Source organism: Carlito syrichta, unplaced genomic scaffold, assembly GCF_000164805.1.
Source record: "Carlito syrichta isolate Samal-C Ts95f unplaced genomic scaffold, Tarsius_syrichta-2.0.1 Scaffold303144, whole genome shotgun sequence".
Taxonomy (NCBI): domain Eukaryota; kingdom Metazoa; phylum Chordata; class Mammalia; order Primates; family Tarsiidae; genus Carlito; species Carlito syrichta.
This window is the reverse complement of record NW_007247240.1, coordinates 719,697-741,972: the sequence shown is the minus strand read 5'-3', so window position 1 is coordinate 741,972 and position 22,276 is coordinate 719,697. Positions and strand designations below refer to the sequence as shown.

The following is a 22,276-nucleotide window of genomic DNA, read 5'->3' as shown; positions in this document are numbered from 1 at the left end:
AGTTCCCAGGGCGTCCAGCGCTTGGCGGCTTTCTATCTTCCTGGGTCCCCTCCAGTCCTCCCTCGGCGGCAGCTTCGCCACGCAAAGAGGGGGCCCCGCAGGCACTGAGGGACGGACTCCTCAAACGACCTGCTGGCTGGAAATCTTCGGAAAAGCGACAGAGGACCCAACTTCCTGCCGGAGCGAAGGGCACCGGAAGTGCGTCACAGCGCGCGCCGTTTGGATGCGAGACTGAGGCTCCAGGCTGATTCTGCGGAATGGACCGCTACCTGCTGCTGCTGACCTGGGGGGAGGTGGAGCGCGGGCCGGACGCGGCGTGGGCGGAGGGCTCCGCGAGGCCGCCGGGTGAGCGCGGGGCCGCGGCCGGCGCGAGCGGGAAAGCGGTGCGGGGTGTTGCAGGCGCCGAGCTCCGGGCCCGGCTCGTCGGGCGCGAGTCCACCCAGGAGGCCTGGGCGCGGGGGACTGTCCCGCGCCTGCCGCTCGCCGCCTCCTGTCCTCGAGCTGGTGGTGGTCGCAGTGCTTTGGGGCTCCTGGCTAGACTCTCCGTGGCATTGCACTTATTCGTTTGTTTAGTCGCAAAGGCATCGTGTTGTGTGTAAGGCATCGTGACACCGTTTCCCTTCTCCTTAGCATTATTGTTTTGGGGGAATTTGGGGTTTGTGCCAGGTGGCAGACTGTGCACACCTTTCTGTTTTCTCTGCTTGCTTTAGACTGTATCACAACGTGAACAGATCGTGAGCGGCGTGCACTTCTTTTACTTCAACATATTGGTCTTGAGGGTCTCTGTTGGTGGCTTTGGAACTGGCGGGACCGTGTAACTCTTGAGACCTTTGAGTGAGTCTTTCTTTTTTCCCCCAGGCTTAACAGCAGCAAATGTTTACCACATCCTGAAAAGAAGCATTAATGCTTCAGTTAATCCAGAGGATAGTACTTTTCCCGGTAAGCATAACACAAACGTCTCTCTTCTCTGGCCCAGCATTTGTATTGCAAATTAATTCCTTTGGCCACTTAGGTGTACAAGGAAATACTTATTGACTGTGTACACCGGGATGGGAAACAGGAATTCAAGACCAAAAAAGACATTGCGCCTTCTTCCTGATGCGTGAGTGTCACACAGTTGTCATGAAATTTATTCTCAGTTCTCGGCTTGAATTTTGCTCTCTTTATGAAATTTTTCTGCTTATCTTAGGTCTGTATAGCACAGGATGATGTGGCGTTATGAGGAGGATTTTGTTCTTAGTGAGAATGCATTAGCTGTGCTCCTACACTGACTTTCTTACCACTTATTTTCTTCTGTTCTTAGCTCTTACTGATTCTCTTAAACGTTCTTCATAATTGGTAGACACAGTGGGTTCGTTTATGGTTCTTATCTGCTTTGGCTTTTTGAAACGTTTGGCTTTTTGACTACCCCTTACTTTGTAAAAGTCTTTCCTCCTTTAGCTTCTGTTGGTAGTATACAGATGCATCCACTTATTTTGATAGTCATCTTCTCTTTTGCTTCCTTGTCTTGGCCTGTATCTGACAGTTTCCTTTAAAGGTTCTGAAAATGGAGATGCCCAAACAAACCAGCCCTAAAAGCTGAAGGAAGTTTCTGTAGATGCCAGGAAAAGTTTTGGATAACTTTGTAGTTTCATGACTGTGCAATCGGCTCCTTTTTCTTTTCTTTTTATTTTTTTCTCTTTTAATTTTTATCCTTTCTCTTTTAATGGACTAGAGAATATCATGTGTCTCCCTGACAAGTAGCAGCATTGGGAGTGATTTCTAATATGTATGTACTGGTCTAACCTGTTACCCAGGTCCCAGCAGTACTCTCATTAATTTTCAAGTTGGTGTAATTTAGTAGCACTAGTTACTGCAGGAAAGATTTTTCTTATATTTGCGTCTCAAGTGTATATGTAAAAGACTCTTGGGAGCTTTCTAAGGGTTCTCATGGTTAAGTTTCACATCCCACTTGTGTGAGTAAATGTTTCTTTACAGACAGTCTTGTTTTGCACAGTAGTGTAGGACTTTCTAAATCATCATGCAAGCTAAAGCCATGCAAAGCAATCTTAATATAATAATCAATGAGGAAAAAATTACAGTTTTTCTATGACTGTTAACATTTCTTGTCAAAGCATTAAAAAACTCTTACCATGGGTTATAAATGTTTATGGAAATAGAAAAATACAGTAGAAGTAATGTTTATTTTGTACACTGTAATTTGAAACCTCAGAAACCTTAGGAATTAAGTGTATTATTTCTTTGTAAAGCCTTGTGAAGAGGAATCTAAGCAGTGCTTGTCCCCTCTTGTCATCATATAACTTAGGGCACAGAGTGAGCATCTTTTCTGTGCTTGGTGAATTATCATACTCCAGTTATATCAGCTTCCAGTGTTTTATCCTTTGCACTTTCAATGTTGTGTAGTATCTCTGAATTCCTAAGGTTTTGCTGGCATCATTTTCTCTGGGACATCTTCATCCTTTTCATGACAACATATCTGTCATGGCAGCTATTTCTAGAACTCTATCTTAGATTTGAATATCACTTCCAGCATCAGCACTTTTTGTTTCTTTGCTGTGCTCCATTTGTTTTCTTTTTTTTGCCAATTCCAGTTATAATTTATTATAAATTAATATTATAAATTATATTTATAATTATTCCAGTTACAATTATCCTGTTTTGTAAAATATCACATGATCAGAGACAGGGAAGCAGCACAGTTATATCTTTTGCTGTCTGTGTGTAATATGGATAGTGGTTGTACAATGACCAGTTGGTGACAATCTTTGAAAGTAGTGATTCGTCCCTGATCATGATACCCATCATTTATTTATTTATTTATCTTTTGAGTTGGAGTCTCACTCCTTTGCCCAGGCTGGAGTGCAGTGGCACTCACACTCACGGCCACCCCAGCGTCGACCTTCTGGGCTCCAGCGATCCTTCCGTCTCAGCCTTCCTAGTAGCCAGAACTACAGACGCATGCTACCATGCCCGGCTATTTTTTATGTATTGTGGAGATGAGGTCTTGCCAGGTTGCCCGGGCTGGCCTCAAACCCTCAGGCAATCCAATTGCCTTGGCCTCCCAAAGTGCCGGAATTACAGGCTGAGTCACTGAGCCCGGCCACATCTTTTATTTTTATAGTGATTTCTAGACCAAGAAGCTTGCAGTGAAGTCTTACTTTATGCAATTATAGTTAGTTAATATACCATGGTAACTGAAACTTGAACCAGGTTGTGGGGGGCTGGTGAAATTTGTGCATATCAGAACCATTCAAAGAATTTGTGCATATCAGAACCATTCAAAGAAAGAACTGCCTGTGTTAAAATTCCCTACCATGCTAGGATCATTGCTTTCAGTAATAAGGCAAGTCTGAGGAACTAGAATTTCAATATGATTATAACTGAGCTAAGAGTGGAGAGGTATGCATGGCTATATAGAGGGTTTTATAAATGGAGTAAGGGTGTTTGCACTTATTTCTAATGGTAATTGGCAGCCATGAAAGGCTTTAATGAAGGAGGAGACATGTTCAGATATGTGCTTTTGAAGTAGTCTGTCTGCTGTAGAGAAAACAGATTAAAGTATAGCTATTGGAAGCTTGCTGCAGAAGACTGACTGAGAAGTGCAGGAGGCAGTCAGGGTGGGGGAAGTGGATAGATGTGAAGGCAGAAGGCAGTCAGGGAGGTAGAATGCCATGTGTCAGGCTGGGTGGACCGGAGTCGCGGGGTGAAAGGATTAACCAAGACAGTTACGAATTAAGAAAGATAGATTTATTGAAAGGAAGACACATTGTGAAGGGCATAACAGACCAAACAGCAGCAAGAGAGAATTTGCTGCCTGCCAAGAGGCAGGTGCTAAATAGAAGCCCGCATACAAATTGGAATTCGGTGTGGGCCACTGGGGGAATTGCCTCTGGGATGCTGAGGAGTTTGCAATTGACTACATGCAGTGCTGGAGGTTTGTAAAGCTATAGGTGGTAGGGTTTGTCTCTTTCATGGCACCAAGTTGACTGCTTGTTGTGTGTCATGGAACCAATGAGTTGTTAACTACTTTTCTGTTGGCTGCTGGCTATCCAGCTTTTGCAATTCTTGTCATTTCTCATTCTGAGATTTACTTCCTCAGTGTCATTTACCCAGTTGATGATTGGTCCTCACATTCTTCCACACAGAATTCACCTGGCCTGGTGTTGAGTTGGTGTGGTGTAGGAGAAGAGGAGGATGAGGAAGGAGCCGAGGATGATGTGAGGTTTTTGGCTTGGGTGACAGTGTGATAGTGGCATTTAGTGAGATAGGAGCAGCAGATGGCGAGAGAATATGACACGTTCAGTTTGGAGCAGGCGAGTGGTTGCCTGTAAAATGTCAAAGTAAAGATGTTTTGTAAAAATTGGATAAATGTGTGTGTATGGGAAAATGCAGGGGAGGGCTAGCGATGGGATTATGTATAAATCAATGTATAGATGTCAGGTGAAGCCATGAGCAGGGATGGGTTGCTTATCGTTAGTGGGAAGGCAAAAGGTCTCAAACTGGATCCTAATGTTTGAAGGAACTGCACACAGGTTTTGAAAGAATGGGAAGGAGCAGCCTGAAAGATAGGTGCCACAGAAGCCAAATGTTTGAAGGAGAAAGTAATCCAGTGTGTCAGCTTAGATTCATATGCCGAGAGGACAAATAACAGCAGAACTAAAAACAAAGCAGTTATTGGTGACTTTGGTGAGTTCAGTTGTGGCATGTTGGAGACACAAAGAAATTGAAGTACATTTGGAGGGAAGTGGGAAAGTCGATGAGGAAATGGGGACAAATGTGGAGGGAGGGAGGAATTGACGAGATCAGATTGAGTTGCAAGCAAGATAATCTGTGGTCTTGGGTTTTAGGAACTTGGAGAAGTAACTTTGGGAAGGACAGTGCCTCCTAACATGCTAAAAGGAAGGAAAGATTCCATGGGAATGCAAGTAGAGTTGCATGTTTCCTGAATGGGTGTTACATGAGTTATTACCTAATGGTGTCTGTTTTCACAGTAGATGGTGGTAAAGTCTTCTGCTGAGATTGTTGGAAGTAATAGGAACTTAGATTTTACCTAGCTCCCATTTGTTAAACTTCAGTTACCACATTTTCCCTCTTTCCTTTAAATCCAGTTTCTGTACATAGCTGTAAATTCTTCATGCTTCCTCTGACATATACCCTGGAGTGATCCTTAATTTTATATCCTCGTGTAATATTCTATTCTCCTAGAAGAGCATGTTCTTTATCTTTAGTCTTTGGTTACCCTTGAACTCCTACTGTTTCTAGCCAGGCTGAACTGACCTACGTGGTCTTTGGAGAAGGAATTGTTTTTACCAAAAAGATTTACATGGTTTTGTGTTACTCCATAGTAACTGAGTAGGTGTTATTTTCAATATCTTTTTTTTTAACTTTTACTTTTTTTTTATTTTAAAGATGTGGGGTACAATTCAGGGTTAGGTATACAAATGTTCATGATGCAGGTACCCTTGTTATTTTCATCTTTATGGTAGATTTTAATCTGTTTGAAATGATGGCTAAACCAATAATAGGGATTTTGAATTGTGAGGAGCCAAAGCCAGGTATTCACTGTGAGTGAATAATTTTGCTCTTTAGACAAATAGTTCTTTTTGAATTTTTAGTAGAGATTTTGAGAAGATCTGTGTGTCTTGGATAACTCCATAATGTGATTCAAAATTATATTGTTTTCTAAGTACAGTGTATATGCTATGCCATCTGCTAATTTATGGTATGCCTTTTTCTAATAAGTGTGATTTTGTTTTCAAGCCTGTTCAGTGGGTGGTATACCTGGTTCCAAGAAGTGGTTCTTTGCAGTGCAGGCAATATGTGGATTTTATCAGGTAATGCAAAAATAAAAGTAGCTATTAGTGAATGTCTTTGCTGATATAAAGAATTGCATGAATCTATTATTTAATGAAATCTTTTGATTTATTAGTTTTGTAGTTCTGATTGGCAAGAGATACATTTTGATACAGAAAAGGATAAAACTGAAGATGTTCTTCAAACAAATATTGAAGAATGTTTGAGTGCCGTTGAGTGTTTTGAAGAAGAAGATAGTAACAGCAGGGAATCCTTATCCTTGGCTGAGTATGCATATTTGCTGTTTATACTGTCTTTCTTTAAAATATTTGATATTAGACAGTTATTTTAAGACATAAGGGTGAAGATTACACCTTTAGCAACCATACTAAATAAATTCAAATTAATCAAAATTTTAAACTTTTAATTAGGTAATTTGGGCCTTTTATCGGAATAAGAGTCTTTAACATTGGTATCAGAATGTTTTGTTTCTTAAGCTTACATAATTTCAAGATAATTAAAAGTGATATTTTAGTTATCCTGTTATTTTCTTAAAGAGAAATTCTGCCTGATACTGTACTTTAAGTGTTTGAATAGAAATGTTATTTAGTGTTAATAGCTAGTATTCAAACCAAAATATCATTTCATTTTGCAATTTGAGACTGAAATATGCTATTTCTTCAGTTTATGTGTCTCTTTAGCATTTCTGATACCTTTTAAAATTGAGTTTGCTTCTAGGTTTTTTGAATTATGGCACAATATATAAGTTGATCTAGGTGATATAAGTTGTGAAACATTTTTTCCTTTAACTATCCTATCTCTGATTCATAGTTAATACCTTTCATTTTAGTCTTCCATAATATTTCATTATAGAAAACTGCTTTTATTTTATCTTAGTATTCCCATATTATAACATATCTTTAAATAGTAGCCGACTTTAAAAATTTCGTTTTACTTTTTGCAGATCCTATTTGTTTGTACCCTGTATAACCAGGGAAGGATCACTAAAACAGGAATCAGTAGAAGTGGACTTTGGTCATATGATGTTACACCAGTCTCTAGTCCTTTGTTTCCCCATCCATAAAGGATCAGGGTGATAAGGGTCTCGTAGATGATTTCTTAGGTGCCTTCATTTACCCTTGAAAGCTCTTATCATTCCATATGATTTCTTAGCATTTTTAAAAGATGGCAAGTTTAAAAGTAAATATTTCTGATTAGTGACCTGATTGTTATTTCTACAAGAGGGAGCATGAAAACTAGAGTTTAGTAGAGGATGCCTTAAGTTTCTAAGACAGTGATAGATTTATTTATTGAGTTGGAGCCTCACTCCGTTGCCCAGGCTGGAGTACAGTGGCACGCTCACAGCCATCCCAGTGTTCCAAATAGCTGGAACTACAGGTGCGCGCTACCTCACCTGGCTAATTTTTAAAATTTATTTATTGTGGAGACAAGGTCTCGCCAAGTTTCCCGGGCTGGTCTCGAACCCACGGGCTCAGGCAATCCACTTACCTCGGCCTCCCAAAGTGCTGGGATGACAAGCTGAGCCACCGAGCCTGGCCAGTGGCAAATTTATCATAAAGCATTTAAGTACCTTCATGCTATATAATAAACTATATTTAGAAAAAAATTTTTATCATATGGGTAAAATGAATACGTTTTGAAGAGTCCGAGGAGGGCATCAGGTTTTTCACTCAGGGCTTGTGAGACAGCTTCAGAGGAAAGACAGACACTCTGCATGTCTTCGCTTTTAAGACTTAGAGAAGTATTTGGTCTATTCGTTGTGATTTATATTTGGTATACTTTAGATATAGTTTAGGGAGTTTTATCCTTTGTTTTCTGCATGTGGGTAAGAACTTAGTACTCAGTGTTTGAATCCAAACTTCCATACAGACTAGTTATGTAAACTTTGGGCAAGCTGCTGAAAGTAGAGGTCATGGTGGTGTTAAAGGAGCACCTCAGAGTTGTCATCAAGGTCAAATACTATGCATCTAATGTGCATAGCAGTGCCTGACCCAGGGATCTTTATAGCTAATGCTACCTCTTATGTATATAATGTTATGTGATATGTATCTGTCCTTTTTTTCCTCACTTAACTCTTTTATTTTAGTCTGTATGAAGAATCAGCAGAAAATTTGCATCAGTTGTCAGACAAGCTTCCTGTTCCTGGTAATATTTTATTACTTTAAATATTACTTTAAATACTACTTTAAATAGTTTATATCTTATATCTTTTATGAATGAGTGTTATATGTATTCTTTATGCTAGTTTTCTCACTTCTAATCTTAAATTCAAAATGAAAATGATTTCTTAATATCAATACGGTATGTATTCCACTACATGTTTTAATAAAGTACACTACTGAGACATTACAGTTCTTTTTGTTGTTTTCATTAGACAAAAATTAGAACTTAGAAAATTACATACCCATTTTCTTTCCTTATTCATTGATTCTGAAGAAGAATCCTTCTAGTACATACCGTTGTTGTCCTGAATATGTTCTATAAATAAAACACTAATCCTATAAACAGCTTCTGGATAAAGAATCCTTTAATTTAGATAACATTCTTTATGGTGAAGTTAGTATAAACATTATCAAATGGAATGTCATACAGTAAATTTTTATTTTTTTACAGAACCCCCCTTTTTGTAGTAGAAAGCATATTTTGTGAAATACTGTATCATAGTATTCTTCAAACTGCTTTTTGTCATAAACTAATCTTTGTATTAATCAAGTAATTGTCTAAAATTTGGTACAGTTAGTATCCAAAAATACTTTTAAAGAGCATTCTTTTCTTAATTTTTTCTTTATTGAAGGTCAATGTTAAGTAGATGCTTATTGTATCTGCATTGTACCAGGAGCTGGGTGTACAATGATGAGACCATGTGAGATTACCATCAAGAAACTTGTAACTTGCAGATAGTTTAATCCTGTGTTCAAGGAGATCATAGTTTAGTGCAAAATGTCCCACATGGAAAAATAACTAAATACATTGATAAACATGCCAGTTTTCTTTTTCTTTTTCTTTTTTTTTCCAAGTTGGAGTCTCACTTCATTACCCAGTCTGGAGTGCAGTGGCGTGCTCACGGCCACCGCAGCCTCGACCTGCTGGGCTCAGACAATCCTTCCACCTCAGCCTTCCCAAAGAGCTGGAACTACAGACGCGAGCTACCATGCCCAGCTAATTTTTGATTTTCTCTAGAGACGAGGTCTTGCCAAGTTGCCTGGGCTGGTCTGGAATCAACATACCAGTTTTCTAAATGAAATGTGTCAAGTTCGTTTCCTTTTTGGCCAATTAGGATACTTTCATTATCAGTTTTATATTTGGCTTCTGTTTCATTTTGATTTTTCTGACCCTTCAGTACACTTATAATTTTATAAAATTTAAAGTTTTGTAAAGTTATCCTTAGGATCCAACAATGTCAGTATAGTTGGGTTTTCGGAATGTTGTATTGTCCTTTTAAAAGAAATAATTTATTTGAACATTACTATTTGTTTTTTTTTTTTTTGAGTTGGAGTCTCACTCCGTCGCCCAGACTGGAGTAAATTAGCTGGGCATGGTAGCTCGCGCCTGTAGTTCCAGCTATTTGAAAGGCTGAGGTGGAAAGATTGCCTGAGACCAGCAGGTCGAGGCTGCTGGGCGCCGTGATCCTTCCACCTCAGCCCTCCAAGTAGCTGGAACTACAGGTGCACGCTACCAGGCCCGGCTGATTTTTTTTTTTATTTATTGTAGAGACGAGATCTCGCCAAGTTAGGCGGGTCTCGAACCCGCGGGCTCAGGCAATACACTCACCTCAGCCTCCCAAGGCACGGGATTACAGGCTGAGCCACCGAGCCGGCTCTCACGTTAAAATCTTTCTTTATCTTCTAAATAAACAAAATTCAGTTGTTCAGGTGCTGTTTGGAGACATTTCAAATCTTTAAATGACAAAAATGCTCTTTTCTCTTTGTAGGTAGAGCAATGATAGATATAATACTATTGCCCTCTGACAAAGATCCTCCTAAATTGAAAGACTGTTTGCCTACTGTAGGAGCATTAAAACATTTGCGGGAATGGTATTCAGCAAAAATTACCATAGCAGGAAGTCATTGTGAAATGTAAGCTTCTTTGTCATTTTTGATCATTATCTGTGTCATCTGTTTTCACAAATTAACAAACTATTCTGTTTTTTAGACTCAGCATTTGAAAATAATTTTAACGTGATAAGATAAAATTTTATGTTGTACTGTGACTGGAGATTTATCTCATGAGAAGAATCTAGGTTTTTCATATTTCATATTCATGTCTCTGAGATGTTTAAGTTTTTAGTAAATATTATTGATGATGTTTTCCAGGCATTACTGTGCATTAGTTCTGCAAACACACTATGCTTTTGAACATGGATCTACTGGTTTGCAATATTTTGTTTGTTTTTGTGTTATGTGCCAATGCAGAAATAAATGTAAACAGCTGTGTTTTATGATATTTTAGTATATTGGATATTATAGTTTTGATCCTTAAGTAAGTATTCAAACTGGATTTGTTGACTTCATGATTTGTTTTCATCAACAAGTATTTACTGAGCACTGACTTGGTGGCAGGCAGTTGGTGGTGAGTAGGAAGATGAGAAGACATGATCTTCTTCATGGAAATGCAGGGAGAAGCAGGAGTGCTCTCCTTCAAGATGGCCTGTGATAGCTCTGTTCCCAAATTCTACCAGAGCGGTATGGGGGGAGCAGCTTAGGAGAGCAGCTCTTTTTTTTTGAAGATAAGAACTGATATCGAGTGTGTGTGTGTGTGTGTGTGTGTTTGCTGTGACACAACAACTGAGCCAACAGTAAGAGGGAAGTCTTTCTTCATCCTGAGTCTTAAAGATAATTACTCTTAATTCGTGAGGTTGTTGAGATTAAATGAACATGTGACAGCAGCTCATTCAGAGACTGACTTACTGGGTGTTCCAAAATATTGGGGAAAAACACACAGCAATATAAACTTTGCAGTTTTGCCTCTTAGTCTTGTAGTTAACTATAACCATTAAATTAGTAAGATATAAACCCTGTAGTTAATTGTCATAATCTTTTTTTATAGAAATTGTCAGAAAATTGCAGAATATCTTTCTGCTGATGTTGTACCTTTAGAAGATCTCAGAAATGTTATTGACACAAAGGAATTATGGAGGGGAAAGATACAGATATGGGAAAGAAAGGTAAACATTACTCACAATTTGCAAAGCAGACCTTTCAACTTTATTTACGACAGATAGTTAAATAAATCTTAATGAATGTGTACCTTCTAAAGCTGTTCTAAAATAGCACTAAGTAGCACTTTCTGCAATAATAGAAATGTCCTGCATCTGTGCTAATACAGTAGCCTGCAAGCCTCACACTGCTACCGAGCCCTTTGTATATGAGTAGTTCACTGGATAAACAGAATTTTTAATTTTATTTGATTTTAAATAATTTTCATTTAAATAGTCACTGTGATTATGTTTTGGGCACTGCAGTTTTAAAACATAGAATTTGACATTAGTCAAATTCATGTTTATCCAAATTGCCTTATTTTATTGTATGTATAAACTACTGAATGAACGACTAGGAGCATATTATCTTACCTATAATACTGCTGTACGTGATCTCTGTTCTCTGCTAAGCATCCCTCTGATTTTAGGCCATTTTTTTTAACCTAACTAGACCCCAGATTTCCTAACTATGAGAGTATTATGTTAGGTGAGCTCTTCTAATTCTAAATTTCTGTAACCTCTGATTTTATTTTTTCATCTTTTACTATGAAATAATATGTTTGGTGGTTTTTATCAGTTTTGTCCTTTTGAGTGTTAATAGTAATTTATGTATTTTTATAGATGGGAAAAGTTAAGCCCAGAAAGTTTCTTAATGTTTGGTCAGAATGGCATGGGTAGGTCCTTGGGTTCTCTAAAGCTGTGTTGTGCTAATTACTGGACTTGTTTTTTCCTTTTCAATTCACCCTTAATAATGGTTTAATAAAACCTCTAATTAGACAGCATAACTTAATGTAGCTGTATCTGTCTTGTTGATTTCCTTGGTTTTCCTAATCTCAGAAAGGTTAAATCTGCAGGTGAGCCTTTTCTGCAAGTGTTTTAATGTAAAACCCAGGTAGCAAAGTGAAAGGTATAATTTGCTAGAATTGCTTTTATATGTTTTCTGACAGATAATGGCAGGGTTCATACAGACAGATAATGGCAGGGTTCATGTGATTCTTTTATTCTTTTAGATAGGACATTAAATGTCCCTATCTCCACAGGATGCATTTAAAATTTGAACTCACTTTTTTCGTGGAGAGTAACTCCTGCCAAGAGGCATTGTAGTGAGTAAGGACATAGTTTCTAACATTATATTGCATGCAATCAAATCCCAACTCTTTCTTTCTAGTTTTGTGTGACATGTTGGGTAATGCTTAGCTGTAATTCTTGGTGCCGTAGTTGTACGATGGTGATAATAGTTCTATCCCATAGGGTTTTATGAGAATTAAGTTTTTTATTTTTATTTTTTAGTTGGAAGTTGGAGTCTTACTCTGTTGCCCAGGCTGGAGTGCAGTAGCATGCTGACAGCCACCACAACCTTGACCTACTGGGCTCAGGCGATCCTTCCGCCTCAGCCTTCCAAGTAGCTGGATCTACAGTCACACACCACCATGCCCGGCTAATTTTTTGATTTGTTGTAGAGATGAGGTCTCACCAAGTTGCCCAGGCTGATCTGGAACTCATGGGCTCAGGCAGTCCTCTCACCTCAACCTCCCAAAGTGCTGGGATTATAGGTGTGAGCCACCACACCCGGCTGAGAATTAAATTATTTAAAGCACAAAGTAACCACTCAGTAAGTGATAGCTATCATTATTGTTTTTGCTACCATTATTATTGTTAGTACTCTTTTGGTACTTCTGTAGTAATAGATCATCTTATCAACAGTAAATGTTGAAGGCAAACTATGTCTGAGACACTGTCCTGAGAACCTAGTAAGGAATAAGACAGACAGCTTCTGTCTTTGCAGCACTCACAGACTGGTAGAGAGCCAGATATTGAACATCGCAAAGAGGGTATTTGGTACTGTGGTTGCCCAGAATGGGTATAACATGCTCTTGCCAGCTGGTGAAGGGTCAGTGACAGCTTTTCATGAAAAATCAATGTCTAAGCTGAAATAGGAAGGATGTGTACCTAAATGTAAGAATCACTTTGAGCTGAGAAATCAAAACTAAGTTTATACATGGGTTTCATCTGAGCTTTTACATTGTGATAAGATGTATTGATCTTTATAGCATTATTCATGATGCATGTAACTTTGTTCTCTTGGTTTCTTTTCAGTTTGGATTGGAAATTAGTTTTCCTGAATTTTGTCTAAAGGGGGTTACACCTAAGAATTTTAGTACATCTACTTTAAATACTGATTTTCTTGCCAAAAAGATAATATCAAAGGATAAGAATACTTTGCCAAAGGTAATTGTTTGTTTTTTTTTTTAATCAACATGTATTTGTGTTCCTGTAAAATGTATTTGGATCTTGAATGAATGATACTAATATATGTGCCTAGGTATGCTCACCATCATAACTTTTAATATGATTACAATCAGTTTCTTAAGTTATACTGTCATCAGCAATAAATGTTGGTGAAACTATCATTGTTTTAGATTATTTTAAAAATGTAATGATACTAACTTTAAATCAGTATAGACCTGAAGCTACCTTTAGTTTGGAATTTACTATCTGATCTTTTTAAGGTTCAGTTTGAAGAGAATATGTTAAAGAGGATAACCTTTTATGTTAGGTAGACCTGTGTTTGGAACCTGGCTGTCACCACTGAGGTGTTGGGTATAACCTTGGGTAAACTGATTAACTCATTTGTGAAGTGGGGCAATAATCACACACTTATCTTACAAAGTTATTGTGAGGATTAAGTGAGGTAGGAGGTTGACATCTGACACAGTACTTGGCATAAGTTTAATTTATAGCCTAAGAGGTATTCTCATGTAGACTTATAGTCTGTATCTTCTGTAGATTCTTAAAGTGCAAGTAATAAAATGTAATAATTAGCAAAGAGTTCAGTTGACCTTTTAACACTGGAAAAGCAACGCAAGAGATACTTATATGGAAGCACTTCAGAAATCCACTTGAAAGGCCTCATTTACGAGTATGCAAGACCCAGTGGTCATGAAGCTGTAAGGGTGTCCAGGTGATGGTTTGTGTTTTTTGATCAAAGGGCAGTACAAAGAGAGGGCATAGTTTCTGATGTGAACTCAATTTCCAGCATTCAGAGCTGCCTGCTTAAAGTCGCTTACTAGGGCCTGTTTCACAGAATTGCTCATTTCGTTTTCCAAGTTAATGACCCTGAGAAATTGATGGCCCCTCCCTTGCTCTCTCCCCCCCTTCTCCCCCCCCACACACTGTTTACACACATATACCACATGTGTATATGTATGTCTGTATACTACGTATAGTATATTACATTTGCACAGAATCATATGTGGTGAAGTTACTCAGCTTTCTACAAGTCTGAAACCTGGTGTAGCTTCTTCAAGATGTATTTTCTTTTTTTTGCTCTTCATGTGAAACGCTCTGGCTCCAACTATTGGAATAATTATTCTACATGAGCTCACTCTGATTTAGTTTTTAGTTCTGCCTGAAGAAATACAGTCCTGAAATTTCATTTATCTGAATGGAGCTTTCTGTGTTAATTAGCGTATGGCGCCTCACTATCTAATTTCTTTAGTCTTCAGGATTTTTTTTTAATCTCAGCATACCACTCAACTTAAGTTCCCCTGGAGTGTCTTTTCGTTCTCTTTTCAGTCCTGCAGATCATGCCTGCAGAGGTAGGCTGCCAACTGTTTCTTCAAGAGGCGTTCCAGCCTCTTGGATCACCTGCCTGTCATGCCGAGGACAAGCAGTAAAGGTTGAGGGCTTGGCCTTCTGTGGCTTGCCTCTTCGTTCTCATTCTTCTCTCCTGCTGGAACTCTTTCGGTTACTGAGGCGTCTCCAGGTCTGCTTGCCTACTCTGAGAGGTGTATTTGAAACGTCTGCTACAAAGAATTAGACGTTTGGCTTGCATAATGTATGAAAGTTCCTTTTTCGGGTCTGTTTTAAAAATCGAAACCCTTAATCGCTGATTTGTTTACTTTCTTTTTTTTTTTTTGAGTTGGAGTCTCACTCTGTCGCCCAGACTGGAGTGCAGTGGCCGCTCCCGGCCACCGCAGCCTCGACCTGCTGGGCTCCGGCGATCCTTCCGCCTCCGCCTTCCAAGTAGCTGGAACGACAGGCGCGCACTACCATGCCCGGCTAATATTTTATTTATTGTAGAGATGAGGTCTCGCTGCCCACGTGGGTCTCGAACCCGTGGGCTCAGGCAGTCCACCCACCTCAGCCTCCCAAAGGCGCGGGATTACAGGCTGAGCCACCGAGCCCGGCTTAATTTGCTTACTTTCATTGCATTTACAGTGTTTAAAGTGTTACATAATTTTAATTTTTTTTCTAGGTTTTCCATTATTATGGCCCTGCTTTGGAATTTGTGCAGATGGTAAAATTATCAGATCTACCCTCCTGCTACATGTCAGACATTGAATTTGAATTGTATCCTTTCATTTTATTTACATATTCGTGTTAAATTACATGCTCTGGTATTGTCAGGCAAATAAAAGTGTTAGGTGTATACTTATTTTTTATTCCATTGTAATCCTTGTTTTAATGTTGATGTCTAAGTGGGTTGCCAGACTCTTTATTGTTGGAAGTTCTGGGGAAAGAGGTTCTTGCTTTTCCCACATCCTGGACTCTGTACCTGTCTATTAGAAATCTTTCTCCCTAGGCAAGCACCTTTATTTTAATTGTTTATGGGATATTTGCTGTGGGTAGGGCTGTGGAAGTAATTCAGAAGTGATTGTACCTTGATTCTTTAATGCGCTGTAATGTCCTCTGCCTGAGAATAAAACCCATCTACTCGTACCTAGTCTAGCATTAACTAAAACTGTTCTTCCCACCCACTGCTCAGAAACCATCTATATATTTTATGTGTTTGTTAACTTTGCTAATATTTTATTTTGTGTTTCATGCTATTTGTAATTAACATTTCTTCTTCTGAAATCCAGGAATACATCTCTATGACTTCTGTGTTTTTCTAAATATAATATTTCTACTGAAGAAGTCTATAACTGAAATAAATCATAGCATATAGTAAACACTCAATAAATATTATGGAATGAATTACTTTGTATTGATAGTCTAAACCAAAACGCTCATGATTTTCTTCTGCAAATTTCTTCTGCAGAACAGAGAATATTTACAAAGGCATAGGAAAACATCACCCAGTTGAGAACTCTTTGTTGTCTAGCATTACTAAAAAGTAGTAGTGTTTTGTTCTTAGGGTTTGGGGGATGGATCGCTAAGAGATCAGATTGAAGAGCCTTTTCAGACTGATCAGATCCTAAAAGACCTAATATATCGTGATTGGGGTTAAATTCTGTCCTAAAGATGATGATGAACCAAAGAAGGATTATAAGCCAGAGAATGGCTTAATGAGAAGTGAATTATAGATCATGCTGGAAGGATTTTGGGTAATGTAGTAGAACTTGAACTAAAGAAGTGGTATTTAGCCAGGCTCGGTGGCTCAGCCTATAATCCCGTGCCTTGGGAGGCCGAGGTGAGTGGATTGCCTGAGCCCGCGGGTTTGAGACCCGCTTGGGCAACTTGGCGAGACCTCATCTCTACAATAATTCAAAAATTAGCTGGGCATGGTAGCGTGTGCCTGTAGTTCCAGCTACTTGGAAGGCTGAGGCGGAAGGGTCGCCGGAGCCCAGCAGGTCGAGGCTGCGGTGGCCGGGAGCGGCCACTGCACTCCAATCTAGGCGACGGAGTGAGACTCCAACTCAAAAAAAAACAAGTGGTATTTGGAGTGGAGAGCCAGAAAAGAGTACACGATGTTTTGAAGACATCAAATCAACAAGACATCATGATTTATTACAGGAATATGAGAGACCAGAGTCATGATTTATTGCATACAGGAAAATGAGAGGCCAGAGGAGTGTGGAGGATTCCCTGTGTTGACTTTGGTGCCACTAAGAAGAGCATGAGAAGAGCAGTTTTCATAGAGGAAGAGGTACTCAGGTTTGGGTAGTTTTTGGCAGATTTGTCCATTGTCTATTTCAGTGTAGAACCATGCAGCCAGTAAAACTATAGGCTGTTGCCATTCCCTCTTTTTGTCACTTTATCTAACACCTTATGGGTCAAAAGCTAGGTGACATTTGACATATTTGTCTCAGTGGATCCTTGCATAGTCTCTGAAGGAAAGCTGAGGACTCAGCTCTTTGGGTAATGGGATTGTAAGGTGAGCTGAGTGGGCATGGCTCTGGACCCTCCCACTACAACCAGAGTAGGACCTCTTCTCTCAGTTCTAAATAGGTCTTACTTGGAAAAAGCTGTCTGCCTCAGTAAGATTTGTAAAGTGGAATTTAAACTATTTTCTTGGTACCACCCTATTTAGATATTTGACCATGTTAGCTTTTTAAGTAGTATTCAGTATACTTTTTATTGCCATTGTTTTAAGACAAGTTCTGCAGCTTCGAAAAAGAAAACCCTCCCTCAAGGACGGTATTTATGCTTCTAGAATAGACAGACACTTCCTGGTATTGCCACTCATTATGGAGTAGGGAAGAATGTTAGGAATCCGTGGAGAAAAACACAATTTACACTCTTATGAATGTTCCTGCCATCAGCATGATTAATACTTAAGCATCAGTCAGCTGATAATGTCTTTTTATATGCTCAAGCAAATACAAATACTATAATATATCAGCAAATATTCAACATATTTTGAACTCTCTTTTAAGAACATATAAAAATGTTTAGAAATACACCTAAGAATAGAACACCTCATATAAAAAAGATTGTTGTTAGCTAGAAGTAAAACACTAGGATAGCATTGAATTTTTATTCAGCAGCTTCAGTTTTTACACATTTCTTTTTCTGACTTTGTATTGTAATGCTGTTGTAGCACTATTTCTTAGTATATTTTCAGAATCAAGCAAATAATCCGAAAAATAATAATCCCCAAGGGAAGGGGTAATTGTTAATTCCTACAGTTAAATTTTTTAATAAATGAATTTAAGCAACTTGTGAAAAAACTGAAACAAACTTATCATAGGAAGTAAATTATTTCACAATTACCATTCCTTCATTTCTTTAACTCCTTAGAACAGAGGGTTGACAAAAAACAATACCAAAGAGAATTCTGTGTTGCTGTTGGAGCAGATTTCTTCTCTATGTGGCAAGGTACAGAGGAGATTTTGGTTTTGGGTTTTTTGTTTTGTTTGTTTTATAGTTAAAATTTAAGGATATGTAAGAAAAGGGAATATATATTGGTATGTCATATTGGTATATCATATTAAGACATTTTGGACTTCTCGTAATAACTCTAAAAGCACACTTCAGTTATAAAGTGACATTTTGTTTTTAGAAGAGATGTTTGGAAATAAGCTTTATGACTGGTAACTCCTATAAAGTTTTAAAATTTTACAACACGTTGTTGTTATACCTGAAATCCTTCAACATCTGATTTCAATTCTGTAAGAACACATTCATATGCCTGCATTGTCTTTTTCATGGTAGAGCAGGGGATAGAAGTAAGAAGGATTTCTAAAGCTTCATTACATTATTATTTGTGAGTTTAAAAAATTTTTCTTTATTATAATGTTTATGATATATAACTATTTTAATAATTATATATAACTATAATAAATGGTATTTTTAACATTTTAAAACTATAAAGAATTTTAAGTGGAATCATCTATCTAAAGTCAAGTTCAATTTTTAATAGAAAAAAGTAAAAATTTACTTCTCTTTGTTTTTTTATTATGTTGCTATGAACAATTTTTAATGTATAAAATATTTATTGGTAGCATTTATATAACCTTCATATTTGTTTTAACAACAAATAGACTATTATCAAACAATCATGCAGGGAGAAAATTATTATTATAATTATAGCAATTTTTCCATGGTGCTGTATTCTAATCTTGGTTATAATTCCCTTAGAAAATTCATGTAGTAAAGGAAATGTGGTTTTGAACTTACGGACTATACGATAACTTAAAATTTTGCCTTCCAGGTTCTTTTCCCATAAATTAAATAGTTTTGAATAGTATCCCAAGGTATTTATTTGATGAAATAGATAATCTTTGAATGAGTAGCCTAAACTACAGTATTAACATGGCTTTCATCTTCTAAAAGTAATTAATGTGGTACATTTTGAAATTTTAAAATTTAATCTTTAATTATTTACCCAACATTTATCCTAATATGTGCTCTAGGCAAAACACTAAATGTTGGGAGCCCAGTAACTAGTTGTACAGTAACTAATTCTATCCTTTTGGTAGACGGATGGAAAATACATAACTGCAGGCATAATAAAAACCATGAAGAAAATAAACATGAGATGGGGAATAAGCCAGGGCAGCCTACTTTAAATAGAGATTAAAAGATAATACATTTCTACAGAACAATTTGTATGGAAGTCCTATGAATTGGTATAGTCTAAAGAAAAAGTGCACCAGGAATAAAAATACTTGGTTTCTATTTTAACCCATGTATCTAAGTACCTCTCTGTATAACCCTATCTAGTCACTTACACTTTTAAGTCTTTATTCTAGGAAATGAGAATATTCTCATTTATCACTAATCTTCTCACCTATACTGTCAAATAAGGGAGGGTAGGAATATGGTTAGTAGAAAGTCTTAAGTAGAAGAGCATGCACTTTAGAAAACTTGACTTTATTCCCCTAACTCTGCCACTCACTGTCTTACAGCTTTTGAAATTGTAAACTTGAATAATGATCCCTGAGTTACATATTTCAGAGTTTTAATGAGAACCAAATTGGAATATATATTTTAAACAACAAAGTACAATAGTTGCTAACTAATTTTTATTATCTTTGAAGTTTATGTGGCCCAAAAGATGGACACATGCGAAACCATTTCCTTAAAAGTACAAAGCACTAGATGTTCTCTAGTTAATTTGGGGATATGATAAAGTTTATAGAATTTTTAAGAAGATTTATAGAGAAATTTACAGAAATCTTATAGAGGATGATGAAATAAATGATCTTTGAATTAACTTCCCTAATCCATGTAGTTTTAATAGGCAACAATAATCCTAAAAGCAACCTAAGCTATTGATGTTTAGTAATATCATGTTTGCAATTGTTTTATTTTAAACTTATTGTATTAGATTGTCATTTTTACTGCTTCTTGGACTATGACTATAAAGCATACTTTATTAGTAAGGAATAAATACATGACACTTTGCAAATATTCTCCCAATTTAATGCAGCAAAAGCGTTAATTTTTGATACTATATTATGTGACATAATAAATCTCTAAATGTGAAACCATTTGTTTTTCTTTTATATTGAGTTATAATTTGTCTTCTACATTTTTGAAAAAAAATTTTAGTTGTGTACTCATCCCTTGAAATAATTTAGTACTTTATAACTTGGGTTTCATTCAGTAATTCAACAGTTATTTCTTTTCTACCTGCTGTGTGCCAGATGCTTGTTCTAGATATTAGACAGAATAAGGTAGACAAGACCCTTCCTCAGGAAACCTTCATGCTACTTGAATTCTAGCTATTTATGTGTTTTTCAGTCAGTGTCTTAGCTTACAAAAGCTACCTGTCAGTCAGTGAATTGCCCCAGAATATAAATAAAAGCTTCTTGGAGTAAAATTTATTTTATTAGTAATTAAGCTAGATTAGGAAAAGACAAGGCAGAATTGTCTTATAGCTAGAAAATATTTATTCAAGGAATAATTTGCAAAGCTAGAAACATGATTTCCACAGTGACTGCTTGTTAGGGAGAACCCACTGAAAAGATGGAATCAAGGTTTTGAAACTCAGGTTTGAAATGGCATTTGGCTTCAGTATCCTGGAGATGGAATGATACCCTAAGTGGATCATGCTTAGGTTTCTCAGAGATTATCTAGTGATTAGTGAATGAATGAGAGCAAGTTATCAGAGTTCAAGTGTGTTAAGAATGCAGTATCAGCAGTTGACAGATTTATAGGGAATTAAAGTTTGTGTGACTTAGAAATGTTTATTTCCATGTTTGCAGCAAATGTTTAATTGATATTAGGCTGTTTCAAAAATGTGGCCCCTTCAGCTAACGGGTTGCAGCATATACTTCTGTCAGGCTGTAAGTTAGATCCAACATCTGCTGGGCTGCATTCAGCATTCCTTGCATGCTGAGAAAGCTGTAACTGGGCTGTGATCCTTGTGGGTGCAAGAAAGAAGAACTGGGATTTAATGCTGAGGAAATTAGACATATCTCATATTTAATGATTATTTTCTATTGCTAAATTTTTTTTTTTTTTTTTGAGTTGGAGTCTCACTCTGTCGCCCAGACTGGAGTGCAGTGGTCACTCTGGGCCACCGCAGCCTCGACCTGCTGGCCTCCAGCGATCCTTCCGCCTCAGCCTTCTGAGTAGCCGGAATTACAGGCATCCGCTACCACGCCTGGCTGATTTTTTGATTTATTGTAGAGATGAGGTCTCGCTGCTCAGGCGGGTCTCGAACCCGTGGGCTCAGGCAGTCCACTCACCTCAGCCTCCCAAAGGAATATTTTTATTTTCAATTCTAATGTTTGACTGTGTAAAATATATTTGACTTAAAAATTATTATTGCTATAATAATAAATACAAAGAAGCTTACTTATTTTTACCTCCTGTACTTTGTTTCTAAAATATTTTTATATCTACTAGTTAAGAATGCGTAAGTAAAAATAAAAATAGCAATGAAACTAAGAAAGAAACCCCCACCAGGCACAGCGGCTTATTCCTGTAATCCCAGTACTTCGGTAGGTGGAGGTGGGAGGGTCTTTTGAGTCCAAGAGTTCAAGACCAGACTGGGCAGCAGAGTGAGATCTCTTCTCTACCAGAAAGTGAAAAATTAGGTGTGGTGGCATAGGCCTGTAGTCTTAGCTACTCGGGAGGCTGAGGTGGAAGGATCACTTGAGCCCTGGAGGTTGAGACTGCGGTGAACTGTGATTGTTCCACTGCACTCCAACTTGGGCAACAGAATGAGACCCTGACTCAAAATTGACTGTCATAATATCTCATGTGATCAATTCACCCGTATAGAACAACTGAAAGTGATTTTTGCATTAGGTTTTGGATCTTTGGCAAATGGCTTGCTCCAGTTTCCCCCAAGTGTTAAAAAGAAACTAATGTTCTCTACTGGGATGTGCTGATTGAGATAGCTATACTTCTAAGATAACAGGCAAAAATATAGCCTTCAGAATTGCAGTTTGTTTTATTTAGCCCTTAATCAAACTGAGAAGTTACCTAAATGTATTATGGTGATTTTGTTGAACAAATACTTAATGAAAATCCCCAGCCCTGGGAATACAAAGAAAGATAAGTTGAATTTGCTCACATAAATCAGTCAGAAGCTTCTGCGTGTTTTCTAGTATATAATTCATATTATCATCATGGCAATTTTTG

At 37.7% G+C, this 22,276-nt stretch overlaps 1 protein-coding gene across 1 annotated transcript in view; it reads left to right on the top strand.

The window, feature by feature from the left end:
- The first annotated feature begins 257 nt into the window (after positions 1–257).
- MTBP (MDM2 binding protein) overlaps positions 258–22,276 on the top strand; it is a 67,877-nt gene continuing 45,858 nt past the window's right edge. Inside the window, exons 1-10 of the mRNA XM_021712240.1 lie at positions 258–563; positions 819–939; positions 5,761–5,834; positions 5,930–6,081; positions 7,901–7,959; positions 9,746–9,890; positions 10,861–10,978; positions 13,109–13,240; positions 15,270–15,364; positions 17,983–18,055. Of these exons, the coding sequence (XP_021567915.1) occupies positions 258–563; positions 819–939; positions 5,761–5,834; positions 5,930–6,081; positions 7,901–7,959; positions 9,746–9,890; positions 10,861–10,978; positions 13,109–13,240; positions 15,270–15,364; positions 17,983–18,055 (1,275 nt within the window). The remainder of the gene's footprint in view (positions 564–818; positions 940–5,760; positions 5,835–5,929; positions 6,082–7,900; positions 7,960–9,745; positions 9,891–10,860; positions 10,979–13,108; positions 13,241–15,269; positions 15,365–17,982; positions 18,056–22,276) is intronic.